This window comes from Ammodytes marinus, assembly GCF_949987685.1.
Source record: "Ammodytes marinus genome assembly, chromosome: 10".
NCBI classification, from domain to species: Eukaryota; Metazoa; Chordata; class Actinopteri; order Uranoscopiformes; family Ammodytidae; genus Ammodytes; species Ammodytes marinus.
Genome location: NC_137214.1, coordinates 18423491 through 18438455, shown reverse-complemented (window position 1 = coordinate 18438455; position 14965 = coordinate 18423491). Strand labels below are relative to the sequence as shown.

Genomic DNA, 14965 nt, shown 5'->3' with positions numbered 1-14965 from the left:
TCTCGTTTTCTTTTTCTTGTTTTCTTTCTTCTTCCATTCTCTACCCAACCCCTCATCCCAGGCATCCCCCTATCATCTCCTTCTATCATCATGTTGCTTTACCATAGTAAATCCATTTCATATCTTCCCATTCAGTCCTAAAAGTTCTCCAAACTGCACTTTCACTTCAATGAACCTGTTATACTGTTATAATCCGCTTTAGATGTAAAGTGTCACTGTAAATGCCCCTCTTTTCAACTCTTTTCTGCCATTATATCTTACATACACATTCCGTCTATTGCTAGAATCATCTGATTTTTGGATTTTTTATTTTTTTGCCTTTAGCTTAACTATGACATGGATTATACATCAATTTACAGGATTGTGTGTGTGCCCAGGGAAAGGACATCTGCTCTTTTCCAGCGAATGTCCCATTTCATATTTCTTAGAATGGCACTCATTCACGCCTGGGAGCCTCCCAATGCAACCACAGAATGTTCCTGTTAGCCCCCACGATAGCATCAGTGGAACACTTTAGGAGTTAAATGCCTCGCTCAGGCACACCTTGCCAAGAGCGGAAGAGGTAGATGTAGAAGAGACTATTTCATTTTCCACATACAATTTTCTTAATCTGTGGATTTATGAGCTGTTTGGCTCTTTTCTCTAACTCATACGCTAGTAATCCTATCTACTGAGACACCTTTAGGCCTATTGCTTATCAGTATTAATGATTATGATATACTTTATTGGATCATTAGCCAAAACACATTTATTTTCTAGACCATTATTGTGGTGAAGATACATATCAGAAAGAAACATTCAGCTTTTTACACTAGGATTTATTTCATTGGACCCTGTTCAGAACTCACTTGTCTCCTGCCTTTTCATTAGTTGCTGAGCTTAACTTGTGTTTCATTAGCGACCTTCCAAAAGCCTCAACCTGGCCTCTGGCAGTTGTAAAGAACTCATTTGTCTACTTCCTTTCAAATGTGGGCCCCTTGTTTTGTTTCACCTTGTTTTCATCGTGACCTGTTCTGTACTAATTTACTGTAAAAACTGAATCTCCTTTGTCACCTCTCATATAATAGTTTAGTGATGAAACCATTTGAAATTAGTACATGCAAGAAAATGTTTGTTTGGTGAAAAACAGCATCCCTAGTTAGAAAACTGAGTAGGCTATTGTTGTGACCTTGCTCATGTCCTCTGTCTTCCAGCATCCTGAGCTACAACCAGATTCGCTGCATCCCGGTTCACTCCTTCGACGGGCTCAAGGCACTTCGCCTGCTGTGAGTCACAAGCTTCATCTTCAAGTGCCGCAGTGGATTCAATATGCAACTCTCCCCTTCGCCAGTCATAGCACTGAGCTAAATCAAAGTTTAATCACTCCCTCGGTGCCAGGCCGAGTGCCATGTTAAGACCTAGTCACGAAAATGAGCCCACAGCCACCCAATCATTTGTTGTTTCAGGGTACTAAAAAAAGATAAAAGTGACAATCTCTCATCTCCTCTTTAATACTCCCCTCGCTATCTGCACAGCCTGACCCCTCTCTCCCCTTGTGTCTGCCACGCCGTCTCTCCCTCTCTCTCCTCCATCCATCCATCCTCCCCCCTCCTCTCTCTCTTTCTCTTTCTCTCTCTCTCTCTCTCTCTCTCTCTCTCTCTCTCTCTCTCTCTCTCTCTCTCTCTCTCTCTCTCTCCCCGCCCAATGTTGTGTTTGATGAATCGACCTTCAGCCTCTTTTTCTCTCAGTCATCCATCTGGTTGTCCACCCTCTGTCTCACACACACACACACACACACTCACAATCTGCACAAGAACATGGCGGCCCGACCATCCTTTCACACGCATAAACATACCCATACCGTGTATGCGGTACACACATAAGTAGGAACACACACTTGCACCTTCATTGCTCCTATGTAGCAACTCAAATTTAACCAATATTAATTGGTATATTGAATATGTGTGTGGTAGCTTATCACCAGACTGAAAAGCAGTGTCTTCATCCCTAGTTAAATTAAATCCCTAGAGGTTTGTTGGAAGGAATTTATAGAGCAACATCTGCTCCCTTCACTGCCACTTAGAAGTGCAAAAGCCTTGTGATTTGGTTACAATGGCAAAACCAAAAGATCTCTTAGTACATACAACTTTCAACTTAAACCCAATGATTGAAAAGCTGATCTGAACTTTTTTTCTCTGCCGATATTTCTTATGAGGCTTTCACCTTGCAGACGTCTAGATCACTTCTTTTTCTTCCCTCCATTCTTCCTTTCATTTAAGTTGATGTTGCCGTGGGGACTGATCCCTCGCTGCCACCGCATAGCAACTGGTTGCCAGGCAGCCATCACTGTCACTTCCTCATTACCCACAACCCCCTCTGGGCCAGCCTTTACACGGGGGCCGTTAGACCGCAGTACATAGATATACAGACACACATACACAGGGTGGTGCGCAAGAAGGCATAAAGTTGCACAGACACACAGACATTAAAGAGATGCACACACACAAACTGGTACGCTTGCATGCAAAGCTACGCACACTGGTACACACTGACCTGAACATGCACACACTGAATTATGCACACAAAAAAAAAATCACCCAGACACGTACACAAACACACACACTTTTCCAATAGTGGTGGTTTGATAGCTGTCCCCTGCTACAGCCCTTTCGATCTAATGGAATGTGAACTTATATCCAGCAGGCAGCACACTCAAAAGGCAAACACAAAGCACACACATACTCTGCAGTGTCTGAGCCCTTAGAGACAAAAGTTTCTGATACACACACACACACACACACAAACACACACACACACACACACATCTACACACTTCAACACGTGCACACGAACCCAAAGGCACACAACAGAAACGCACATACTCACACCAACAGCCTGCAGTTTGTCTCTGTGACACTTTGTCTTTTTTACACTACCACACCATGGCCTGTCAGATTGCCATATTAGACAGTTTATATTCCATTCAGAGACGAGCTTTATTGGCCAACAATGAAAATAAGCTTTCTGTTTATTTTGTGTTATTCTTTCATAAATATTTTATTTATTTTCCATTTTAGAAAGGGCTGCAGGCGTGTCTGCATTTGAATAATTTAGCATGCAGCAGGTCACGGTTGGTGTTTTAGTTTGCTGAAAATGTAGTGTTTTAAGCGGCTGTTCTGTCAGTTTCATGTACTTCTGACATGATGAATATGAGGCTGTAGGTTTGTTCAGGTATTTGTTGTAAAAAAATGTCAATGGTGCACTGTCATCTGTATGGACAAGCCTTAAATGCAGCATTAAAGTTGAATCTAGATACAAATCAATCAGTTGATACTAGCAGCGGTGTTAATTTAAAGTACAGTAGACGTGACAGTGATGGTGGCAGCATTAGTCATAGGTCTAGGTAGATGGAGAAGATGAAATAGTTAACTAAAAGGGTCCTGGATTGCAGTCAAAGGTTAAAATGCCATTTCACATGCTTCCCAAAACTACACCTTAAAATGAACAATGGGTCAAAAAGTAACCTTCTCGAATTTGTAACGAGGTCAGTGTTGTGTCTCATTTGTCTCTCTCCCATCCAGCACTCTCCATGGTAACGACCTTTCCACCATACCAGAAGGCGCTTTCAACCACCTCACTGCTCTGTCCCACCTGTGAGTACTATATACAGTATCTGATTGCGTCCCCGGTTGCCAGTGTTGCAGACTGTTAATTGTGTGTGTGTGTGTGTGTGTGTGTGTGTGTGTGTGTGTGTGTGTGTGTGTGTGTGTGTGTGTGTGTGTGTGTGTGTGTGTGTGTGTGTGTGTGTGTGTGTGTGTGTGTGTGTGTCTAGGGCTCTTGGCGCCAACCCCCTGTACTGTAACTGTGACCTGCGCTGGCTCTCTCAGTGGGTTAAGGCTGGCTTTAAAGAGCCTGGTAAGAAGAAGAAAAATCCCTCTAACAATCGTGGAGCATTTCCTGTTATGTACATTTCATAGTAGAACGTTGCAAAGTATGCTGTTGATATGAGCGAAGTGTGTGTTCAATTTATTCATTTATTTTTAGGGATTGCTCGTTGTACCGGGCCTCCTGACATGGCTGACAGGCTACTCCTCACCACGCCACTCAACAGATTTCAGTGCAAAGGTAAAATAGTTTTTTATTCGTCCCACTGCTCTCCTTCTGTTCCATTATTACCACCCGATACAGCATATTATATTAAGTGTCCATACTTGTTTAAACACTTGATCAATCCCTGTGTTCAGTGAGTTTAGTACACAGAAATAACGGATAAGGGCGACCGAGGCTCAGGTGGCGGAGCGGGTCGGCCAATGATCAGAGGGTTTGCGGTTCGATCCCCGCACTGCCACCTGTGTCATGGTTGTTGTGTCCTTGGGCAAGACACTTCACCCACCTTGCCTGGTGTGAATGTATACGACTGCGGTATGTCTGAGGTGGTGGTCGGAGGGGCCACTGGCGCTGAATGGCTCACCACCTCCATTATGACTGTGTGTGAATGAATGATAGCTGGAGCCCTGTAAAAGCGCTTTGAGTGCGAGAGAAGCGCTATATAAATTCAATCCATCAGCCTTCCCTAGGGTCCAGCGGCGACTGGAAGATGAGCCCCTCCTGCCTCATTAAGAATTAAAGTTTTAATTTAATAAAAAATAAAATAAAAGACAGGGGAGTGACTTCATGGGGAGAGGAAGCGAAGCAGGGGAGGAAGAGACGCACTATCCAGTTATTTACTTTAATTTCTGATTTTATTCTCAATTACTCTGCCAAACTCTACCTGTACAACCACCCACAGAAGTTAGCCTCAGTACTTTTCCCTCCCAACAAACACCCACACAAACACACTCACATCCACTATTTCAATATGCCATGAGCTACTAGTCTATTTCTGTATTTATATGTATATATATATATATGTATTTTTTTTTCGTATATATATATATATATATATATATATATATATATATATATATATATATATATATAATATATATTATTATTTATTTATTTTTATTACTTGTCGTTTTTTTTTTTTTTTTTTTTTTTTTTTTGTCTTGTCTCCAACAGCTTGTCGTCTTGTCTCCTACAGCTTGTCGTGTTCCAAACGTGTTCATGTAGTCTTGTCCCACAAACAATGGTGTTTTTGTCATGTCTCGCACTGTTTTGTCATGTACCGCATCACTTAAAAAAAAAAAAGAAAAAAAAAAAAAAAGAAAAAAAAAAAAGAAATAACGGATAAGGGGAAGCCAAAATCCTGTGAAGTGAATTACTTTTGTGTTCTGACTCTTTTCTACAGTTCCTTATGTCAACTTTAATTCAGTCACATTATCTCAGAAAAGTCTTACATTTTCTTAAGGATTTTTGGATATTTTCCTTGTTTAGATTGTTGAAGTATTTGGATTCTTGACCTGATTTTCTTCCCCCTTCCACTTGTCTGGGCTCTGTCTAAAACGCAGACATTTATCCAGACCCGGGTTCGAATTTCAGGGTTTTTAGGTGAGGTGGGCTGCCAAGGGTTTTAGTTTTACATGATTATGTGCATGTGCAGATCAGTGACTTGTACACTTGCCTAAAACTAAGACAGCTCTTAGTATGAACACAAACCCAGTAGATTTCTGTGTGCGGTTTCTGGCTGTTTGGATTTCTCCCACATAGTCCAAAAAAACATTTAGATTATGACAATCATAACATTAAATTGCCCATTGCTCTAAAAGTGAGTTAGAATGTGTTTTTCCCTCCATGTGTGTTTACTGTGTGGTGTGATGTGATATAGGCTATAGTGACCTGTCCAGGGTCTACTCTGCCTTTTCAACAAATTCATACTGGGACTGGCTCCAGCAATGAGGAAGAAATTAAAAACGTCTGGTGTTTACGCCAAGATATTCTGTGTGTGGCCTCTCCACCTCTTTGGAGCACACTGATTGTCTGTAAATCTGTTGAGATATTGAGGGCATTTCTGAAAACAGTTTCAGGCACAGGCTTGGAGGCAGCAAACAGCTAAGAATTAGCTTTAAAGGTAATAATATTAATGTGAGTAAGGGACTTTCTGAATGCTTTGTGCAGCTGTTAGAGTAACTAACTAGCCAAAGAAATCAAGTCTTTACGTATCAAGGATCATTGTTTAAAGTGGTATGTGAGGTTGCTGAGGCTGTTGGATTATCTTGGTCAGTAATACATCACGCTATTTGAGTGAGGATGGGATCTATGTTCATAAATAAAGGAAAATCCCAATCCCCTCAATTCAATTTGACTTATACTGTATACCTAACAGAGCACAGGAGCGGTGGACCTATCACACTCCCTGCCCCAGGGCACCCTGCTCCCTCAGACCTGAGGAGAAAAGTGTCTAGGAGCGGGAATTTAACACAAAGAAAATATGTCTGGGAACACCAGGATTTCATGCACAAAGAAACTGTAACACACAGCCATAGTGGTGTGTGTGTGTTTGTGCATGGAGCAGGTTTTTCTAGAAGAAAGTAGGAATATAAATAGGACTGTGACTCAGGTGCAAGGGTCAAACTCTTGTGGAAGTATAGAGGTACCTTACATCATCCCACTGAATCAAATGCTCTCTGCCTCTTCTCGTCGCTTCTACATGCCCTGGCCTCTGAAACAAATCATATTTATTGCTCTCCTAAGCTCGGACTTTTCCTACCCTGTAAGGCCTTTTGGTAGCACACCATCCATTATATGAAGTCTCTGGGAGCGCCTTATAGCACAATATGACCATAATTATTTATTTATTTGCCTTTGACACCTTCTTTCTCTCCGGTATGCCTCATTATCTTCATCCCTTCTCCCCCCCCCCCCCAATCTCATTCTACTCTCATCTCCTTGTATTTTTCTTATCTTCTCACTCAGGTCCTGTAGATATCACCATGATGTCCAAGTGCACTCCATGCCTGGCAGCACCCTGCCAAAACAATGGAACCTGTGTGTCTGATGCTTTTGGAACCTACCACTGCACCTGTCCATACGGATTCAAAGTGAGTCACTAGATTACAGCAGACACAGACATTATTGGGAGGGAGAAGGTTAACCTGACGTAACATACTAGGTTGAGCACATGTTTTGTTCTCCTAAAAAAGTGTGTGAGATATGGAAACCAGGCAGCAGGGGAAGAAGAAACCCTTTCACATTTTACAACCCGGTTCATGATAGGAGCTGCATGCTGAGATTGAGAGCTGTGAAAGGTATTCTATATAGCAATGCTGCTGCGTAAGACATGTGGTGTTAGCAGTATTAACAGGCGTATAGCTTCGGCCTGGCATGCATATTGTATCTACCTGTTCATCAATGATGACTGCAGCTGGCTGCACTGGAGGTATTGACTGATCAAAATGACAGAGGGTGAAATAATTGTCAAGACCCCTGCATTAGGGACGACATGCAAATCTACTAGTGAAAGGGTGATTTGCATTGGGTATGTGTGGAATATATGTGAGCTTGTGCACATGTGTGGATGTATGGATGTTTAGGCTAGTTGTCGGATTACCCAGCAATTTGTTTGCATGTGTGTCTGTGGCAGTCTTTGTGTGTATGTGGATGTGTGTGTACATACGTACGTACATGCGTGTGCATGTGTGCGTGCGTGTATGTGTATATGCAAGGACTTAAAAGATACTCTTATGGTCTCATGCGTAAACACACTTCATAACCTTTTGGCTATTACAGTAGGACAAAGCCTTTATCTCACTTTAATTAAAACATCACTTGCCAAGGTCACAGCCTGGGAAACAGGGATTGTCATTGTGTGTGTGCGTGTGTGTGTGTGTGTGTGTGTGTGTGTGTGTGTGTGTGCGCCTACCATTCGCCCGTGTGAGAATATGTCTGTGTGTATATTTTGCTTTCTGTGCCGGCATCCACTGGGACGACGTTAATTAAAATGTGTTAGAGGAATCGAATAAGAAGCAGCGGAGAACAAAGGAGGGAGCGAGAGAAGAGCAAGCGAGGGAAACTTGAACTACAGGACAGAGAGAGAGAGAGAGAGAGAGAGAGGGAGAGATGGGTGGATGTATAAGAAACCAGAAATAAATGTAGCAGGAAAGGCTTAAATCCAGTGAGAAAACATCTGAGGGAAAGGAATGGTGAGGAAGAGGGAGCGGTAGACAGGAAGAGAAAGAGAGAAAAACATAAACAAATACCTCCAGTAAAAGGAGAGGAAATAATGAAGATGAATGGTGAGGGAAAGCAAGCATTAATGTCCTCTTTTCTGCTTTGATCGGAGGAAGTGGGTGAGTTGGCAGCCAAAGGTTTGGCGGTTTGAAACTACAGCCGTAGGGCTCAATGCAGAGAGAGAGAGAGAGAGAGAGTGTGTGTGTGTGTGTGTGTGTGTGCATGCGCGTGTGCGTGTGTACATCTAGGACTCGGACACATAATACAGTTCCTGGTGGACGCTGTTTATTTAGAAAACAGGTGTGTGGTGAGAAGAGCAATGAATCAAGGCACTAGTCTCTATCTGGTCTACATGTGTGCATATCGTGTGTGTGTGGATGTGTGCATACTCCAAACATATGTGTAAGCTGATAAGTGTGAGTGTTTAATAATGAGAGCTCAATGGGAAATTGGAGCATTTTGTTGAGAAGTTGCTGTATTTTTAGATTTACCTTCCAGAGTTAATGTATTCTACCCTCTATCGCCCTGCAGGCTGTGTACCTCAACAAAAGTTTTCAGAAATAAGTTATCCCCCAAAAAGTAAAAAGGAACTATCTGAACTATACACTATGGAGGAAAAAGATTTACTTTGTTTTACTCTTTAGTACAAATAAACACTAACTCCTGCAGACGACATTGCATGCAACCTTCTCTTCACGTCAGCTTTTATGAAGGACAAAAACATTCTTTTCATAGAACTTGTGATCACTGTTTGATTAAAACCTGATTTGGCCACTGTGATTATACATGATTCACCAGCAGCTTCACATAAACAGTGTTGTTATGCTGGTGCCAGGGATTGAACCCATGTCTCTGTGGTGGTGGGCGACTGCTTTTTAGCCTTGCACCACCAAGAGCAATCATTAGCATGTAGCTATCACTTCTGCTGCTTGTTTGTTTGTCTCAGTAAATGAAGATGAATACCAGAAAGGGAAAGGGAAGGAAGAAACAGAATGCAATATTGAGCCACAGGGAGATCTCACAGGGACTGTGTTTTAAAGTGTAGCAGTTTGAAAAGCTTCCACAGACCTTATCACTTTTAATTATCTCTATGAGAAAAATCTAATTAATAATTCAATTAACTTGTTTGTCCTCTCTTCTCCTCCAGGGTCAAAACTGTGAAATACCCATCAACGCCTGTATTAGTTTCCCCTGCTCGAATGGAGGAACCTGTCACATTCAGCCTGGCCAGGAAGACCACTTCAGGTACAAAACACATCTTTGAGTAACTTAATCCATGTGTTGTATTTACTCTAAAACATTTGATGTGTTCTTCATCACTAAAAAACGATTGTATTTGCGTGTGAGTGTGTCTCCATGCCACTAGCAGTTTTTTCCAGTTTATTTAAATAAGCAGAACAACCATTAATTCAGTTTTCTATGCTGCGTGTAGGTCATTGAAAAGAATAAAACAAGAAAGACTAATTTCAAAGAAGTACTGTGGGGATCCATTTTATGCGATGTGGGTCAAATATCATTGCCCCGTTTAACCTGCCATCCCTCTCTATTAGTGGAGACGTTTTGACCAGCTCACCCTGTATTCTCATCTTAATGGAAAATGAACTTTACTGTGCCCCCAGAAATATAGACAGCCTGATTAGAGCAGACAGTCTTGCCTCACTGGACAATGCATTACCCGAGATAACAACTCACTTTGACCTCATGATGTGTTTTCCTGCTCGTGTGTGTGTGCTGTGAGGTGGGCCTTGGGGAGCCCTTTCCAAAGGGGGTTTCTTAACCGATTCTGCATTAATCTGTCGACACACTGTTTCCATAGTGTACATCTGTTTGAATATTTTTTTTTGTGAACACACAGAAATTATGCTTAGCAGTGTATACTATAATATAACCTGCATCTTATACCCTGATGTACATTTTTTACACAGTATGGTTACACTTGGTAAATGTGGAATCTGTGTGTTTTGAGCGTTGTGATTTAAATTTTTACATATAACACACAAGTGCATGACTGATGAAGAGCATCTGTAATGCAAACCAAATGCAGCCACATAGCGGTATAGGAGAGTCTTATTCTGACAAAAGTGTAAAAGAAAAAAAGAAAGATAGTGACAATGTAATCAAATCAGTGTGTTTAATGTGAAATCATGGATGTGTAATCACCTCCAAAATACTATGTGTCAAATGTGGTGAAAATATGTTCACGTGAAATTCTTCATTTAATAAACAATTCTATATGGTTTTGCTTATTAGTGTTTCAGGCTGTTGTAATAACATTAAGCAGAAACCCACAGTCCATAATGTGCCTGACCCCTTTATTCATCTAAATGCTTTTTGAGGGAAAGCGTATACTGCATTTGCTCGCTCCTTTCCAGGAATCCCCTGTTTCACATTCATACAGTTTCACAGCTTCACACCTGGGAGCTGCCCGACACAATCACAGTTTGACTCGTGGCTACAGAGCAGCTCCACGGGAGACGGTGGGGGTCAAGAACCTCCCAGTGGCAGTTGTTGAGGGAGTGGAGAGGGGAGATGCTGATAAAGGATCTTAAAACCTGCTGCTCACACCTCTAGGCGTCAAGGCTATTTTTATTTATTGGAGTTATTTGAAGTGCTGTAAACGTTTTCTAGAATTGTGACGAAATATTCTTTGGCCGTAACCTAAAAATACTAAACACTGCATTACCATGTCCCATATCATCTCATGACTAATCCCTTCTGGACCAAGAAAGTAAAAGCAAGTATGCCCAAGTTAATTTGGAAATAAGTGCCAAGAGACAAAATATAACTTTGGTAAAAGACCACAGACCCAAAGTTAATAAAATGGTTTAAAAACAGGATAAATTCAAGACAGACTTTAATTTTAATTCTAAACAGAACAGCCCGCACCACATTTACAAGTATGTGTGTGTATGCATGGGCATGTCTTGTGTCTGCTAGGGTCCTGCGTCTCTCGCAAAAGAAATCCATCTTTGTCCCAGACTCATGACAAACAGCCACTTTGATTTCAACAATTTTCATAAATATCTAAACCATATCTTTGTCTTCCTTGAGACCCCTTAACAAGGCATCTGACCTTTGTATAGCTTTGATGTGCGCCAATGGCCTTTAACATCCTGCATGGTAATGCTATTAGGGGACTCTTTACCCTTTACAGGTCTTCTCTTAATGTTAATACCAACACAGGTATACATACTTGTGCCCTCGGAGGGGCACGCAGAGAAAGAGAAAGGGGAAAGAGTAGGAGACCAGGCCCCCTTTGACATTTTAACATGTTGTATAATCAGTTGGGAATATTCAATAAATCCAATTAGCCTTGGGTCTTAGCAGGGAGCCATTTGTCAAACTATATGCTTTAAATGTCAAGACTTGGGATTTGATTAGTCAAACAGTGCTCTCTGACCCTGTCTGGGCCGGCAGCGCTCCCCTCATTTGCATTTCCTTGTTGTTTGTTTCTCATGGGAACCTTTAGTGTCTTTTTTCCTTTTCTTCTTTCTTTCTTACTCCTACATGTTCTTTTAATATTCCTCCTCTTCGCTATCTCTCCTCCTTCTTCACTGCCTTCCTATTGAGACTGACTGTGCAGATGAATGACTGCTTATTAACCTAACAACTTTATAAGTTTAAGACGATAAAGAAATGTAACCAAGCCCAATGCCAATATTTTATTTCTGCAGTGAGGGTAATGCTTGAAAGTGCTGACAGACATCCAGTTGCATGTTGCATGGATAGGGTGTTGCACAGTTTAAAATGTTATTAAGTGAAATTGTTGATATAAACATTGATTAAAGCCCATTGCTCCAAGCGCTGTGCAGCTTTTAGCAGCTCCTATCTAATTGTTTTCAGTTCTGCAGGCAAACACATACATAGACTATTGTTGATAGATGCAGTCCATTTTTAAAACGGGTTCTGATGGAAACCAGTTAAAAGTGTTTTGGGGCTTTATTTAGAATGAAATATGACTCTTAATGGGATTTCCGTGAAGGTAGGAAACTGGACACTCATATGTTTAGACAGCTTAATAAGCACATTGTATCTCAGGGGCTTAACTTGTGTAAGGGTCTTAATGTGGTTTTAAATCTATAGCCTTCTGAAAGCAGCAGACAGAATAGGTGGGGGTTCACCCAGTGGCTATCATATATGGTGTGGGAAGAGAGAGTTAGTAAGATAAGTTTAAGCGTGAGAAAAAGTCTGCGACACAGCAAAGTTAGATTAGATAAGTCGGGTGGGAGTGAAAAAAGAGAGGACACAAAAAATGGAAGAATATAATTAGATTAACAGGTGCAAGAAAGTTGGAGGGATAGAGGATACAGTGTTTTACAAGTCAGTGTGTGGGTTGATAACTATTACTCACTTGTGCTGAAACAACTTTTCCCTTGCTAAATGTCTTGTTGCTGTAAAATTTATTGTATCCAATGAAAGTAACTTGACTCATGAGACAGAAGAATAGAGTCGTGAGAAAGGGCGAGCGAGTGCAGCAGCTTTGGTCAAATTTAGCTAGTGTGTGTGTTCGTGTTTTTGAGGGCATGTCATCTTTTACAAGGAGTTAACCGGACAGAGATACGAAGGGTGTGGGGAGAGAGAGAGAGAGAGAGAGAGAGAGAGAGAGAGAGAGAGAGAGAGAGATCAAGGGCTGGTGAGAAGAGAGGAGGGTGAAATGAAACTGATGATGGTTAAGAAAAAGAGAATGATAAAGATGAATGGGGAGGAGGAAGAGGAGGCTTTGATAATTCCTTTGGAGTTGCCCAGGTGGGCGGTGTCCCAACAGTGGTGGCATCAATTTAGGAGAAAAGTTTATCTCAGCAGGTTGGGATTGTTTTTTCTTTCTTATTAGATAATAGACATAGGAGAAACTTTGCCGCGTGATGTTCGTTGATGAAATGTGCCCAAACAAGAAAGGCAGAGATGAAATGACTGTGATCAAAAGGGACGACTGCTGCTCTCTAAAGTTTTTTGTGCAAAAGCTTAACAATAAAAGGGTACACAATCGTTGACATTTTAATTGGCCATGTTTAAATTACATTTCTGCTCTATACTGAGCCAGGAATTGGTGTTTCTTGTTTGATCACAAAATAAAGACATCCTTTGGTGGTATCTAGTTGTATGTAAGTAAAGGAAAAAAAACAGCACAGAAAAAAGGAAACATTTAAGAGTAAATGATGTTGAGCGGCCCATTGATCAGGACCATTTGATTTTATCTCAAGTTGTGCAGAAGGAGTGTGTGCTCAGATCTGGTCCAGTCGTCATCTTATATCACTCACTGTGTGTGTGTGTGTGTGTGTGTGTGTGTGTGTGTGTGTGTGTGTGTGTGTGTGTGTGTGTGTGTGTGTGTGTGTGTGTGTGTGTGTGTGTTTGTGTGTGTAGCTGCGTGTGTCCGCCTGGTTTCGAGGGCCAGCGTTGTGAGATTAACCCAGATGACTGTGAGGACAACGACTGCGAGAACAACTCCACCTGCATTGACGGAGTCAACAACTACACCTGTGTCTGTCCACCCAACTACACAGGTACACACACACCAACAAACACACACACACACACACACACACACACACACACACACACACACGCACAAACAAACAAACACACACACACACACACACACACACAAACACAAGCTTGCACACACCGTCTTTTTCTGCTCTCCAATATTTCTCAAAACACTCTTCATTCCTGAGAGACTGGGAGGGTGACCAAATCCCTCCACATAAAACAATCATATATTCAACTTTACTGGATGGTAAGTTTGTAATGGACAGTAGTGACCTGAAATTGCTCCTAGAAGAGGTTGAAAGAGCAATCACACAGGGGAGAGAGAGAGAGAAAAAGAGGGGAAGAATGCCAAATATATGGCAAAGAAAAACTGTGTACTACGAGAGGGAAAAGTAGAAATAGTAAGGGAAAGAGTAAAGAAAGGGCAGATAAAGGACAGAAGCAGTGTTTGAGAGAGAGAGAGAGAAAGTGGGGAAGAAACAGGGAGAGAGGCCTTAGTTGGTCCAGCAAGTTGAGGTTAAACTGCTGACTTAACAGTAAAGTTTTTCTATCTGTGACAGTGTCCTCTAAAACATACACTCACACGCACACACACACACACACACACACACACACACACACACACACACACACACACACACAGCTGGGCCCCTTTGACACTGGATTTGAATCAATATACACACACTCGCCCGCACACGCACCATGTCATTATCGTTGTTGGCATAGAGAAGCCTTTCCCATTGCCAGCCACCTTACCACATACAGCTGTTGCACACAGACACACACACACACACACACACAGCTGGTCCTTTTGGCTCAAAACCTCTGCTCAGCTCAGTGAACCGGGCGTAATCATCAGGTGTCACATTAAGAGGACGGGCCTTTGCTAGTCCCTCAGATTTTTCTCCAAACTCAGCAACCAAGACTGTCAAGTCATATTTGCACCAACGAGGGAGGAAGGAAGAAAGAAGATTTAGGTCATAAGACCTTTTAAACTGCTCATGTAAGCTTTCCTGTAACAGAGTTTCATTCCAAACTGAAAGAAGCCATGCTTTTACAAACTGGAACATGAGGGTGAGAGTTCTTCATTCTGTCTTGTTTCAAATGCTTATGTCATGAGAGAGGTTTTCGGTCAGTCAATTTATCAGAAATATTCCTCTTGGGATTACATCATCAATATCCATTGTTAATATATTTGCAACAAGGCCACTAGTTTTTTTTTTCTTCACATATCTCCATAGCCAGACCAAAGTGTCTAGCTGCATGGTACTTCGATTACAAAAAAATAGGATTCCCTTTTCCTCTGCTTGATGGTTGCTGACTTGCCTACAAAAAAAGAATCAACCAAAAAGATTTAAATACCAAGCTATGAGTGTTTATACAGTATCTC

The 14965-nt window shown here is 41.6% G+C and overlaps 1 protein-coding gene across 1 annotated transcript in view; it reads left to right on the top strand.

Annotated features, from left to right (window-relative positions):
- Positions 1–14965, top strand: part of slit3 (slit homolog 3) — a 231700-nt gene that overhangs the window by 195695 nt on the left and 21040 nt on the right. Inside the window, exons 23-29 of the mRNA XM_080035179.1 lie at positions 1194–1265; positions 3561–3632; positions 3812–3894; positions 4024–4104; positions 6835–6959; positions 9236–9333; positions 13450–13589. Coding sequence (XP_079891305.1) covers positions 1194–1265; positions 3561–3632; positions 3812–3894; positions 4024–4104; positions 6835–6959; positions 9236–9333; positions 13450–13589 — 671 coding nt within the window. The remainder of the gene's footprint in view (positions 1–1193; positions 1266–3560; positions 3633–3811; positions 3895–4023; positions 4105–6834; positions 6960–9235; positions 9334–13449; positions 13590–14965) is intronic.